Raw genomic sequence first — 15228 nt, forward strand, 5'->3', positions numbered from 1 at the left:
CCTTGACCTCTAAATATTCAGTGTATATTTTATAAGAATAAAGATATTCTCTTAACTAGCTATAGTACCATTATTAGTGTCAGTAAATTTAACATCAATAAAATACTGGAATCTACTGTCTGTATTCCAGTTTTGTTAGTGGACCAGAAATGTCCTTTTATTATAGCTTGTGTTTTTTCCTCTTTAGTACAGGATCATTCTAAGGATCACATATTGCATTTAGTTGTCATTTCTGATATATTTTTAAATGCTAGGATGATAGAATTGATTCAACATTAAAAGAAAATGAAATAAAATACTTCATTAAGATCCATTGAGATTACTATCACTTTTTAAATTTTTGGCTTATGCCCTTTAATTGTCTCATAAAATCTTTAAAATTAAAAGAGGCTCCTGGTATGTTTTTTCAAGTAGTGGAAATAGGAAGATATTTTCTTTTGTACTTGGTAGAGTATAACTTTGTTGATTGCATCCCAGTGGAATAATATATCGTCTGTATTTCCTGTGAATTGGTAGAATGATTTTTAAACCTAATCTAATGATTATATAGTGTTTTTACCAGCACCATATGGTTGCCATATTGTGGCTGCCATTTTATAACATTCATTAACTTTTTGTTCCTGTAACCTTTTCTATGAAATAAATCTAAAGTTCTCCTTAAATGAATTATAATTAGGAAAACACAAATCATTTTACTATACGATGCTTAGAAATTAAGAGATTTGCTATTTCTGCTATTTGAATTTAAAGACTGGATTTTTGTTTTCCTCCTACAATGCTATTTTCTACCTTAAATTAACACTTAAAAATTAACATATTGCTGGTAATGTAATTTCAGCATATTTTTATTTCTGTTTCCAAACTTTTTTGGGTGTGATGTGACTTTAGTATTTCAGTTTATTTATTTGTGCCCTCTTTGTGCCAGTAAGATTGTCATCAGGTGGGTGTGTTTTGTATTTTGTAGGCCTGTTCTTGTTTCTAATGAGTGTTTTCATATAGGTATTTCAGGAGCCAGCAGAGGAAGAACGAGATGGCAGAAAAAAGAAATATCCTAGTCCCCAGAAGACTCGTTCAGAATCTAGTGAACGAAGGTTTGTATATATTTTTAATTAGGAGGATATTGATAACTCACTTTTCAGTTACATTACAAGGGCATTAAAGAGATTTTTAAAATATGAACTGACCCTTCTCTCTCTCTGAACTGATTAAAGGAAAAGTTACCTTTCTTCCTTCCATTCTCTCTTTTTTTGTCTTTGTCTTCCTTTTATAAACAAGCATCATTATGTGCTTTCCCCAAGAGCTCAGGGGTGGGAGCAGTCTCCTTAGAGAATAATAATGAAATGTTCCATTTGGTTAGGGGTGCTTAATATTAAAATCATCCATAGCATTTTATATTAAAATTAGTGCATTTTATATTTTGAGTCATCAGCCTACCATCAAAAAATTAGTCTTTGTTTAGGAAAACTTTGTTTTGAGCCTTTTTTCTTTTCTAGTTTTAAATATCTTTTTTTTTTTCTCTCACCTCTCCCCATACTTTGGGTTCACCTCTTTTTTTTACTTCTCCCCACCCAGTGTACTTGAGGGAATGTTGTTTCTTTTTATATAGTGGACTAGAGAAATTTGTGGTGGTCTTACGGCTTTCTAAAAAAGCATTTATGAATTTTGATGCATCAAGGAGGGCATTTCATACCACCGATTTATTTGCAGACTTAGTTTCTATATCTACATATGGCTTTTATATCTGTATATTATAGGACACGTGAGAAGAAAAGAGAAGATGGTAAGTGGAGAGACTATGATAGGTACTTTGAGCGGAATGAATTGTACCGTGAGAAGTATGACTGGAGAAGAGGCAGGAGTAAAAGCCGGAGTAAGAGCCGAGGCCTGAGTCGAAGTCGAAGCCGAAGTAGGGGGCGAAGCAAAGACCGGGATCCAAATCGGAATGTTGGTGAGTAGAGGCTTCTTCCTAAAGACTGCATAGTTGCTTATCTTCCTATATCATGAGAGTACCAGAACTTCTCTTAAAGGCAAATGTACCTTTGTTATGTCTGAGCAGTATAAAATCTGTAATTGACTCCAAAAATTAAATATTGATTTTGTTAAAAAGGTAGGGCTCTTTTCTCGGGAAAGTGTCAAAGGAGTTTGACTCAAAAGAAGTTATTCATAAATGTATTATAGTATGTGCATGTCTAGACTTAAGTCATCTTGTATAATTGAAACAAATGTCCTTTAATCAACAAAGCTATCACTGGAGGAAAAGGATTGCTGGCCCCTGCCCTCTTCCCCTATTTCCCTCCAAAAATAATTGATTTGCTTTAAGGTTGCCTAGAGTTTATAAAATTAAAAAAAAAAAATTAAGTATATTATTGGGATCCCAGCCACTGATCTTCTGGGATGTCATTTTGGAAATCAATTCTTGGATAGCATTTTTATTAAATATCAGCGGAGAAGCTGGCCTTTCTTCATTATGTATTGGTATTGATGTTATAAAAGATAGTTTTACATAAGTTATTGGTCAAAATAATGTCACATCGTTGATGTTCCTGCTTTCAGGATATATTAATAATGAAAACACTTTTAAATACCAATAGCTCAGTAAATTTACTTTAGTATTCTCCTTTCCTATTTTTTAAGTGAAAATACCCATGCATTTTAAGAATAAATTTCTGATCTTATTTTTTATTTTTATTTTGTTTCTAAAGCAGAGCACAGGGAAAGATCCAAGTTTAAGAGTGAAAGGAATGACTTGGAGAGTTCATATGTGCCTGTGTCTGCACCGCCTCCAAACTCTTCGGAGCAGTATTCCTCTGGGGCCCAGTCTATTCCCAGCACTGTTACTGTGATTGCACCTGCGCACCACTCTGAAAACACCACGGAGAGTTGGTCTAATTACTATAACAATCATAGCTCTTCCAATTCTTTTGGTCGAAACCCACCACCAAAGAGGCGATGCAGAGATTATGATGGTAAAAATTCTCTTTTTATGCTGTACCCAAAAATACTAGTAAAGCAGATGTTGCTCATATTGTATATCTTTTCATTGTAGTTCAGATTTTATTAAAAGGGATGAATGAGATGAATCTCTTCTGGCATATGCTTATTTACTTTGTTTGATTTAGTAGTTTTGGCTCTTATTAACAGAATGTTCAAATTTGACCCTTTGTCTTTTGTTGGTCTTGTTACTTCAAACAATAACTTGATAAACACTAGGAATTATAACTTCTTTGTGTGGTGTTTGGTGCTTGGAATTTGTTATTTGCTGACTTTCCATTTGAATGAATGAATCAGTATGTATTTTTTTTAACTTTAAGTAGGGAATAGAATCAAATCATAATTCAAGTCTTACCTTACTTTTACCCTCGTCTCCCAGCCACAGAGCTCTCCTTCCCAAGGCCAATTTAATGTCATTAATTTCTTGTGTATCTTTCCATACGTAGTCTCTGCATAAAGAGCTTCCTCAGTATTTTTTAGGCTTTTAGTATTGTATATGTACAAAAAATGTATTTAACTTCTTTTTTTTAAAATTTAATTTCATTGTTTAAAGTATTACAAATAGTAGTACATATGTCTCCTTTTTAACTTTATTGATGCTCTTTTGGGTGTTTCTAATATTTTGCTGTTACAAACAATGCTGCAGTGAATAATCTGGTACATAATGTCCACTGGAATATTTTAAAGTTACAACTTGCAGTTATAGCAAGAGTGGTTGCTTTAGAATAATATCATGAAAATAGGTAGTGGAAGCATATAATTCAAGTCTTTATTCTCACCCCACTCCCAGCCTTTGTGAAATTTATATTCCTTTAAAATATCTGAATTTGCCGTGACTGGTGTTGCTAAGTGGTTAGAATGTCAGCCCGTGTGCTGAAGGGTTGAGGATTGAATTCCTAGTTAAGGTCACGTGCTTGGGTTTCAGTTTGATCACCTGCCCTGGTTGGGGCAATTGCAGGAGGCAACCAATCAATGTGTTTCTCTCACCTTGATGTCTCTCTTCCCTTCCTTTCCCCCTTTCTTCTCTCTCTCAAAATCAATGGAAAAAAATATCTGTGTAAGGATTAATAACAGCAACAACAAATCCGAATTTTTATTGTGAAAATTTCATAGCAAATGCATTAATGGTGGCTGGTAGCCTTTTCTTGACTCTATTTGCTGACTCAACAAATCATAGTGTCATAGTGTAGAAAGCAGAGTACACCTGCCCTGACCTCGGGGATATAGGAAGATTAACAGAACAACACTTAAGAAGAGTTTAGACTCCTTGGAGAAAAAACACTTTATAAATCAGATTGATGAGTGTTTCAGGGACTTGTTTTATTTTCTGAATTCTAGGTAGATAATCATAAGATTCTTTTTTTTCTTCTTACAGAAAGAGGATTTTGTGTACTTGGTGACCTTTGTCAGTTTGATCATGGAAATGATCCCCTGGTTGTTGATGAAGTTGCTCTGCCAAGCATGATTCCTTTCCCTCCACCTCCTCCTGGGCTTCCTCCTCCACCACCTCCTGGAATGTTAATGCCTCCAATGCCAGGCCCAGGCCCTGGTCCTGGCCCTGGTCCAGGCCCAGGCCCAGGTCCAGGTCCAGGTCCTGGCCACAATATGAGACTTCCTGTTCCCCAAGGACATGGCCAGCCTCCACCTTCTGTTGTGCTTCCCATACCAAGTAAGTATATGTTCATTGACTGTTTATCACAGAATTATATTTTGAATCCATCCCTTTCAGCTAACGTGACACTACATTTAAAGTTTTTGAAAAGTGAATTAATTATAGAATTTAGAATATATTCCTTTAATTAAAATGCTGTTTCCTTTTTTTCATCTATTGTTGCATTGCATTATTTGTAGCACCTCTAACTGTAAATATCAGTAGTGGCCTATATTGACCTGGAGTTAAAATCTTGCTAGTTGATAGCATCTTAAGAAAGCCAGTGTTTTGAAGATGTCAGAAAAAATAACACACCAATAGCCCTGGCTGGTGTGGCTCAGTTGGTTGGAGTGTCATCCTATGCATTGCAAAATCTCAGGTTCCATTCCTGGTCAGGGCACATACGTAGGTTCCGGGTTCAGTCTCTTTTTGGGGTGTGTAGGGAAGACAACTGATCAATGTCTCTGTCTCACATCGATGTTTTTCTCTCTCTTCCTCCTCTTTAAAATCAATTAAGAAAAAAACACACAACATGTCAGTATAATGAAATTTCCTTGTCTTTAAAGAAAATTTCTTCAAGAATCTTGAAATAATTTCAAAAACATGTTATTATGGAAAATTTCAAATATACACAGAGGTAGAATAATATATGTTCCATATGCACTGTTAACCCTATTTCAGTGGTTTATCAATATTCATCTGTTTTTGTTTAAACCCCCACCCCCCAACATTTCTTTTGGCTTCTCAATTGTTGCTGGAGTAAATGTCAAGTGTTATATCATTTTACCAGTATATATGTCAGTATGAATCTCTTCACTGAAAAGACTTTTTTTGTTTGTTTTTAATAAATAATGTTCTATTATCACACCTACCAAAATTAATATAAGAAATGTATGAGAATGATCATCTAAAAAACCTTAGCAATTGCTAATTTATCAGAAACGGAAGTAAGACTTAACTTTTCTAGTATAATTGAAAAGATAATGGAGTGAGTAGTTTACGTGTATGCAAGTGTATAAGAAAATATATACTTGATGACATTTAACATTGCTAGCAGATTGCAAATTATTATTTTTTGAAAAATGATTGTCATTCAGTTTAAGTGGTAGTTTTTAAAGTTTTCTTTTTATTTATAATTCTCACCTGAGGACATGCTTTTATTGATTTTAGAGAGAGAGGGAGGAAGGGAGGGAGGAAGAGAGAGAGAAAGAAACATCGATGTGAGAGTGAAATATCTATCAGTTGCCTCCCCCATGACCAGATATTGAACCCATAACCTTTTGTTTTATGGGACGATGATTCACCCAACTGAGCCACACTGGCCAGGGCTACCTTTTATTTTTGAAATTATAATAGAAGTTGCAAAAATACTTTAGCATGATTCTGTATATCCCTCACCTAGTTTTTCTGCAGCAATGTTCTTTATAGAACATATTTCATTAAAATTGCTAAAGGTTTTGAGACATTTAATGCATCGATTTGGTCAATAAAAATATGGAGAGGGAAGGTAGGGGTGGGTGGGTGGGTGGAACAGATCAACAAAAGAACTTGCATGCATCTATGCATAACCTATGCACACAGACAATAGTGTGGTGCAGGCCTGGGTGGGGGTTGGGGTGGGCTAGAAGGAGTCAGTGGTCGGGGAGGGGAAGGGACATATGCAATACTTTCAACAATGAAGATTTAAAACAAAAAGTAATATGGTCCTTTTAATTCAGCATTTGTGAATATTTATTGTCACATAAATGGTATACTTGTATAGTTCAAGTTGATGCTATTCCCAGGTAAAATAGCATCTTTATGTATAGAAATTCTCAAAATAAAAGTTACCTCCCTGAACTTTTTAAAAGTTAAATCCAAGACTGTCATTTCCCCCCAATATTTTGCTAGAACAAATTTAAGGAAACAGAAAAGTTGAAAGAACTATATACTGCCTGGCTGGTGTGGCTCAGTGGTTGAACAATAATCTGTGAACCAGGAGGTCATGGTTTGATTCCCGGTCAGGGCACAGGCTCAATCCCCAATAGAGGGCATGCAGGAGGCAGCTGATCAATGATTCTCTTTCTTTCTTTCTTTCTTTTTTTAAAAATATATTTTTATTGGTTTCAGAGAGAAAGGGAGAGGGGAGAGAGAGATAGAAACATCAATGATGAGAGGGAATCATTGATCGGCTGCCTCCTGCACACCCCTTACTGGGATCGAGCCCACAACCCGGGCATGTGCCTTTGACCAGAATTGAACCTGGGACCCTCAGTCCGCAAGCTGACGCTCTTTTCACTGAGCCAAACCAGCTAGGGCTATAGTGAGTATTTTTATTAGTTAGGAAATATTAATGCTGTGATTTTTACTTTTTGTTATCTGTAGGACCACCCATAACACAGTCAAGCTTAATAAACAACCGTGACCAGCCTGGGTCAAGTGCAGTGCCCAATCTTGCACCAGTGGGAGCAAGACTACCTCCTCCTTTACCCCAGAACCTCCTTTATACAGTATCAGAACGTAAGTAAAAATTGTTTGATTTAAAATTGCTCAGCAAATAGAAGCCAATTTTTTTCATATCGGTGTTATACTTTTTAAAATACAATTAATTTGTATTCTTATGGATTGTGCTATATAAAATCGTATTTGTTTTTTCAGGGTAGTTTACTGTGTGGGTATGTTATATAGCTGGATTTTAATTTTGTGTATGGGAAGCAACCAGTTGATCTGTCTCTTACATCAATGTTTCTCTCTCTCTCTTCTTTCTTTCTCCCTCTCTCCCTCCTTCTCCCTCCCTCCCTTTCACTCTGAAAAGCAATGGAAAAAATATCCTCAGGTGAGGATTAACAATAAAAAAAATTTTTTTTAGTGTAATATTTTTTTTCAGCCATACTTTTTAAATATCTTTCTATTCAGTTGATTTAAAAATTATTTTTGTCTTTTAATAAAATAGCCTTTGTGAATTAATTCAAGCTTATTTTTATAAATACTGTGATCAATAATTTCAAAAAATTAGAGTTTGCTTCAGTTCAAATGTAGTAAAAAGGTATATGTATGTTTGCATTGTAATAAAGATCTTGAAGTATGCTCAAAGCTTAACAAATTGAGGAAGTTTAAATTATGGATATTTTATTATTAAAATTACCATGAAAAGTCACAGCACAGATAATAGTATAAATGAAAAACAGCATAACAAACAGTATTTAATTGTGAAAATTATGTCAGTAGGGACCCAAAGTAAACAGAAAAATAAAATCTGGATTTTTTTGAGGTAAAAATAGGACTATGCTCAATGCTAGCTACGTACTGAGAATATACTGATTAATAAGAAATGATTTGCCTGGTCAGCGTGGCTCAGTGGTTGAGCATTGACCTGTGAACCAGGAGGATAAGGTTCGATTCCGGTCAGGGATGCCTGGGTTGTGGGCTTGATCCCCAGTATGGGGTGTACAGGAGGCAGCCAATAAATGGTTCTCGCTCATCATTGATGTTTCTATCTCTCTCTCCCTCTCCCTTCCTCTCTGAAATCAATAGAAATACATATTTTAAAAAAAAAAGAAATGATTTTTCTCTTAGGAAGCAAAAAATATAATGGAAAGAAATATGTAAAAACAACAAAACTCAAAACCAATTACAGTGTATTAAAACTAAACGAACAGAATGATTCAGAAACACAAGTGACAAAGGCACTAATTCTGCTAAAAATGGAACCTTCATCTAGTCTGTAATTATCAGTTGTTTTGGAAGAGGAAAATTGAATGTTAAAAGGAAATAAATTAACCCACTGTAAAACGAGGTAGGATATGTTAATGTCAGATGGTTCCACTTTAGAAAAAAACCTTTGTAATTTTGTTTTTGTAAAATGTCAGATACTCTGAAAAGGACTTAAATAATGAGAAATGCTATATTATTGGAATTGTCTGGAAAGATAGCAATTCATACACCTATTAAAATCAACTATTGTTCTGGCCATTGTGGTTCAGTTTGCTGAGCATCGTCCCATGCACTGAAAGGTCACCGGTTCAGTTCTAGGTCAGGGCTCATGCCCTGGTTGTGGGCTCGATCCCCTGTAGGAGGCCTGCAGGAGGCAGCCTATGGATGTTTTTTTCTCCCACTCCCTCCCCCCTCTCTAAAAATCGATAAAAACATATTTTAAAAAATCAACTATATCCTCTGAAGTATTTAAACATTTTACCCAAATTTGAAGTCATCAACTTAGTATCTATTATTTTGGTTTTCACAGGATCACTTTTAAATTAATTCTTTACTATCCTAAATTTGGTCTATTTCTTTTTTTCTTCTTTGAAGAAGACAGAGTAGAATCTATAATAATAAAAGCATAATATGCTAATTAGACCAGATGTCCTTCCGGATGAAGTTGGGGCTGCGAGGGAAGCCCAGGTCCCTGGTGCCAGAGGGAAGCCAGTGCCGGCAGCTGGGGGAAGGAAGGCTTACTCTTGCACGAATTTTATACATTGGGCCTTTAGTTTTTTATAACTGCTAACTAAGCTCCTTGTACTAGGTGTGTGGAAAAGTTATCTATCTATCCTATATAATAAAAGCCTAATATGCTAAATGTCCAGTCACCCGGTAACTGGTCAACTGTTCAACCAATCAAAGTGTAATATGCTAATGATATGCTAAGGCTACTCAACTACTCGCTGTGACATGCACTGGCCACCAGGGGGCAGACAGTTGACTGGTCGACCAGTTGCTATAACGTGCACTGACCACCATAGGGGCAGACAGTTGATCTGTCAGCCAGTCGCTGATACGTGCACTGACCACCAGGGGTCAGACGCTCCGACCAGTAGGTTAGCTTGCTGCTGGGGTCCGGCAGATCAAGACTGAGCAAGATGGGCTGGACACACCCTGGAGCCCTCCCCGGCCCTGATTGTGCACCGGTGGGGTCCCTTAGCCTGGCCTGTGCCCTCTCACAATCCGGAACCCCTCGGGGGATGTCGAAGAGCCGGTTTCGGCCCGATCCCACAGGCCACTCCACTTGGGAGGGCGCCAGATGCAGAGCTCACAGCTGGCGAGCATTGTGGCGGCGCAAACCTCTCCCAATCAGGACTGATTGAGTGTGAGCCTGTGGCAGACACAGTGGGGCCGGGATGAGCGGGAGCGGCAGGTAGGAGCTGCAGGTGGTGTTGGACTTTGGGTTTTGGTCTTATTCCCCCAGGCCACCCCAAGGGACCCCACCTGTGCATGAATTCATACACTGGGCCTCTATCCTTCTATATAATAAAAGGCTAATATGCAAATCAATTGAATGGCAGAATGACCAATTGCTGTGACGCACACTGACCACCAGGGGCAGACACTCAATGCAGGAGCTGCCCCCTGATGGTCAGTGTACTCCCTCAGGTGGAGCGCCACGCAGCTAGAAGCCGGGCTCATGGCTGGCGAGCACAGCAGTGGTGGCGGGAGCCTCTCCCGCTTCTGTGGCAGCGCTAAGGATGTCCAACTGACGGCTTAGAGCAGAGTGGGCCTAAGCCATCAGTCGGACATCCTCCAAGAGCTCCCAGACTGGGAGGGTGCAGGCCGGTCTGAGGGACCCCCCCAAAGTGCACAAATTTCGTGCACTGGGCCTCTAGTCTATATATATAAAAGACATAGCGACTGGCTGGTAGCTATGACATGCACTGACCACCAAAGGGCAGACTCTCAACGTAGGAGCTGCTGAGCTGCAGTAACTTGGCAGCTGTGGTTCTTGGGTGACGCACCCGGAACCATTGAAGAGGGAGTCGATTCCGGAGTGCGTCACCCGAGAACCACCCTCTTGCAATCTGGGACCCCTAAGGGGATGTTGGAGAGCCGGTTTTGGCCCAGTCCCTGCAGGCCAGGCCGAGGGGCCCCACCAGTGCACGAATCCATTCCCCCGGGCCTCTCGTATAGAATATAACATCCTGGATTCCAGAGACTGGTTCTTAAGCTAAAGGCAATTGTCCATCTTCAAATGAATTTACATAGACTATCTTTATCTTTCTGAAAATATATTTCCTATTATCAACAATGTAAAATTATTCAAACACTATATTCCTAAACTCAAGATTTCTCCTTTAATTCTGTGGATGGTATCTTATTTCTCTGTGCAGAATCATGGATTTTGATGGTGGTGCAGTCTCCACCAGAATCATTGTGTATTGTCTAGAGCAGTGATGGCGAACCTATGTCACGCGTAGCCATTTCTGATGACACGCGTGTCAGTGCTGACACACGTAGCCATTTCTGATGACACGCGGCTGCTGAGGTTTATTAAATACAATTATACATTTATGTTATTTAAACTATAAATATCACGAAATAATGTTTTTTCCTCAAAGTGACACACTACCCGAACATGCTCAGTTTTTTGGCGAAGTTTGACACACCAAGCTCAAAAGGTTGCCCATCACTGGTCTAGAGTTTTTCTCCCCTTGTGTCTTACTTGGATTTGTGTTTCATTAGTTGTCACTTTGCCCATTTCAACATAGAGATACTCATCCAAAGCAATAATTGTCATTGGGATACTTATAATAAATAAGCTTTCATCTCTTTAAATGACTCTTTATTGAGCTCCTACTCACCAAACATGGTGTAAGATCTGGAGCTTCAGAAGGTGTGCCAGGAACCGTGGATTTGCTAATAGAGAAGGCACATGATAAATATGGCCAGTTATTGGAAGGTATAGCTTTATATTTTTTCTAATTAGACTTTAGTTTGAAATTTATCTTGGGCCCAGCTACAGTGGCTCAGTGGTTGAGCTTTGACCTATGAACCAGGAGGTTACAGTTCGATTTCCGGTCAGGGCACATACCCCGGTTGCAGTCTCAATCCCCAGTAGGGGGCGTGCAGGAGGCAGACAATCAGTGATTCTCTCTCATCATTGATGTTTCTATCTCTTCCTCTCCTTCCTTTCTTAAATCAATGAAAAAGATATATATATTTTTAAAACTTATCTTGGGATTTTTTCCCCCTGTGACTACTCCAAAGGAGAAAATCGGGAAAATTACAAAAAATAGCTAAAATTTGAATTTGAATAAAGACTATCAACTCAGTAAAGTTAATAATAATGTGAAAATGTTGCTATCAGGCATGTAAGATATAAACAATTTAAGATAGGTGAACTTGGCATGTTTGAAGTTTAAAATTATCGAATCATACTCTGCACCGATTAAAACTAAATTGAATGCATATAAATTGTGAATGACTCATCTTCACCATTATTGTAACCTATTTGATTTTTTAAAAACTTTTTTAAAAAAGTATATTTTATTGATTTTTTACAGATTGGAAGGGAGAGGGATAGAAAGTTAGAAACATCGATGAGAGAGAAGCATCGATCAGCTGCCTCCTGCACAGCCCCTTCTGGGGATGTGCCCGCAACCAAGGTACATGCCCTTGGCTGGAATCGAACCTGGGACCCTTCAGTCCGCAGGCTGACGCTCTATCCACTGAACCAAACCGGTCAGGGCTAAAAACTTTTTATTATGGAAAATTTTTAATTATGCATAAGAGAACAAATATTATATAGTAGTCTTCATGTCCTCATTTACCAGCTTCAGTGTTTATCAACATATGTTTAATCTTGCTTCATCTATAATTCACCCCTGACTTGATTTTATGGAGCAAGCCCCAAACATAACATTTCATCTGTAAAAACTTAATTTTCTCTAAAAGATAAGGATTAAACACACACAATCACAATACTTTATCACACTCCCTAAAAAGTTTGTAACAGTTATCCTTTGTCAAACATGCCAGTCAGTGTTCATACTTCTTAATTGTATCAAAATGTCCTTTTACAGCTGATGAATTTGAAGCTGGATTCAAACAAGGTTACACATTATATATAGGTGATATGTTTCTTAAGTCCTTAAAACTGTAACAAATTTCCCAGTCTTCCCCACCCACCCCCTTGATATTTATTTGTTGAAGAAACAAATCATTTGTCCTGCATAAGTTTGTTTTACATCTTGACTTGGCCCAGTGCATCTCCTGGTGTCATTTAAAACATTCCTTTATCCCCTGTATTTCTTGAAACTTGGAGGTTAGATCTAGAGACTTAATTAGGTTTGGCTTTTTCTTTTTGGGGCATGAATATTTTATTGATGGGGTTATTTTTCCTACTGCAGTACATCATTATATTCATAATACCAAGTTGTCTCCTTTCTGTGTTATAGATATTCATCAGTGTGAATAGGTGTTTTCATCCTGACGCATCCATTTTAACAGTTGCTCATGATTTTGGCGGCCATTGTGATTATTGCCTAGATCTGTTGTTTCTTTAGGGGTTATAAAAGTGTCATATTCTCCTATATAATATTCTATATAATAAAGTGGTAATATGCAAATTGACCATCACTCCAACACACAAGACGACTGCCCCCATGTGGTCAAAGATGGCCGCCACAAGATGGCCAGCAGGAAAGGGCAGTTGGGAGGGATCAGACCAGCAGGGGAGGGCAGTTGGGAGGGACCAGGCCTGCAAGGGAGGGCAGTTGGGGGTGATTAAGCCTGCAGGGGAGGGCAGTTAGGGGTGATCAGGCCGGCAGAGGAGGGAAGTTGGGGGTAACTGGGCCTGAAGGGAAGGGCAGTTGGGGGGTTCCATGCCTGCAGGGGAGAACAGTTGGGGGGGACCAGGTCTGCAGGGGAGGACAGTTAGGGGCAATCAGGCTGGCAGGGGAGCAGTAGGCATCAATCAGGCTGGCAGGGGAGTGGTTAGGGGGTGATCAGGATGGCAGGCAGAAGCGGTTAGGGGCAATCAGGAAGGCAGGCAGGTGAGCAGTTGGGAGCCAATGGTCCTGGATTGTGAGAGGGATTCCAGATTGGAGAGGTGCGGGCTGGCCTGAGAGACCCCCCCTCCTCCCCGTGCACGAATTTCATGCACCGGGCCTCTAGTAATTATATAATTTCTTATACATTTATTGGCTAGCATTCTACAAAGTAAAACTCGGCAGTGTTAGCTATTTTATTAACCTGAAAGGTAATTTTTACAGGAAAGATGGGATAAATGCTTGTCATTAAAAAAAAAAAAAAAGACATTCTGCAAACTAGCCTTTTAGTTTCCAATTTACTTTGAGGTAGTTAATAATTAAAACTGCTTGTTACATTGAACGCTGTATCATAAATCTAAACTAATCACATGACTGAGATTTGTACTTCTTTTTTACTCTTTTTTTTTTCTCTTTAGCACACTACTTCATTCTTCAAGAAATTGTCTGCAGTAGGTTCTTAACTATTTTTAGATCATTTAGGATATGTTGAATTGTTTTTGCAATGTAATAGATCAACCTTTTTTTAAAAAAAAATTTATTGTTGAAAGTATTGCATATGTCCCCACTTTTTCCCCATTGATCCCTTCTAGCTGATCCATTTCTAATGTAAATTTTGAAGGGATTGGGGCTGAGCACACAGTGTGTAGTCAGCTATACAGTATCTGTGTCACTTCCTCCTTTGTTCCATATATGGGAAGAGAAGGTAATAAAGTTTAGCACATCCATTTCCCTTCTGCATTTACTATGAAATCAAGTGGTTGCTTTGTGGCTTGTCCTATTAAGGTTTATTAAAAATCTTTTGGAATTTTACAAGTTTTAAGGTCATTTCATCAGATGTTTTAAAAGATTCTAAATTCACTTTGTCTTATGTCACATAGTGAATGCCTGACTTTAGATATAGATTACTAAGTCTTAGAAATAGGTCTTATATGTGGTAGTCTGTGAAAAAGATACTATTAAAAGACCAACCAAAGGAAGGTTTTGTTCCTCGATACCTTGTCTTTTTTCATCTTGTTCTACAAAATTTGGCTTCATTGTGTCTGATATTCTTGCATATATATATATATATATATATAGATATATATAGATATAGACACACACACACACACACACACACACACACATATATAAATTCTAAATGTGCTTCTTTCATAAAATGGTTCTTTTTTAAAAAAATGTATTTTATTGATTTATTACAGAGAGGAATAGTTAGAAACATCGATGAGAGACAAACATTGATTAGTTGCCTCCTGCACACCTCCTACTGGGGATGTGCCCGCAACCAAGGTACATGCCCTTGACTGGAATCGAACCTGGGACCTTTCAGTCCGCAGGCCGACGCTCTATCCACTTAGCCAAACCTGTTAGGGCCATAAAGTGGTTCTTAGTATTGAGATAATTTCATATGTAGTGGCTTGCCTGTTTATCTGGGGATTTGTCCTTTTTTTTCCTTATTCTGTATTTGTTATCCACCTGCTCATGGGATAACAAATTTGCACTGTCTTAATTTTTTCTTTTGAACATTTCTTATTCTCTGCGAGGTTATGCTTGTGGTGGTGTGTTTCTTTTTTACATATTTTTAAGTTCTTTTATTATTGTGGGGGTTTTTTTCCTGCTCCATGATATGGGAGTATATTTTGTACCAACCTGAAATTATGTGAGTTTGAGGAGGAGTGTATTTGTTTTTGTTTTTTAATGAATGTGACAGCCTTTATAACCACATGTCTCATTGGATACAAAACTCTATGTGCTTAATAGCTCAGGGTTTCTTTGTCTAATAACTTGATATGCTTGATCAGTTTTGGGTAAAATTAGCATATAGTTATTCTACTTAAGCTTATAAAAGAT

The 15228-nt window shown here is 38.0% G+C and overlaps 1 protein-coding gene across 4 annotated transcripts in view; it reads left to right on the forward strand.

Moving 5' to 3' along the window:
- The window catches only part of RBM27 (RNA binding motif protein 27), a 61199-nt gene that overhangs the window by 15549 nt on the left and 30422 nt on the right, over positions 1 to 15228 (forward strand). For 2 of the 4 annotated variants that reach the window (XM_028146112.2, XM_028146118.2), the window contains exons 4-8: positions 1000 to 1091; positions 1755 to 1948; positions 2703 to 2966; positions 4367 to 4660; positions 7007 to 7141. In XM_028146112.2, coding sequence (XP_028001913.2) covers positions 1000 to 1091; positions 1755 to 1948; positions 2703 to 2966; positions 4367 to 4660; positions 7007 to 7141 — 979 coding nt within the window. The remainder of the gene's footprint in view (positions 1 to 999; positions 1092 to 1754; positions 1949 to 2702; positions 2967 to 4366; positions 4661 to 7006; positions 7142 to 15228) is intronic. The other 2 variants (XM_008140819.3, XM_054718014.1) reach the window with 2 other exon arrangements.

Source organism: Eptesicus fuscus, chromosome 6 (assembly GCF_027574615.1).
Source record: "Eptesicus fuscus isolate TK198812 chromosome 6, DD_ASM_mEF_20220401, whole genome shotgun sequence".
Taxonomy (NCBI): Eukaryota; Metazoa; Chordata; class Mammalia; order Chiroptera; family Vespertilionidae; genus Eptesicus; species Eptesicus fuscus.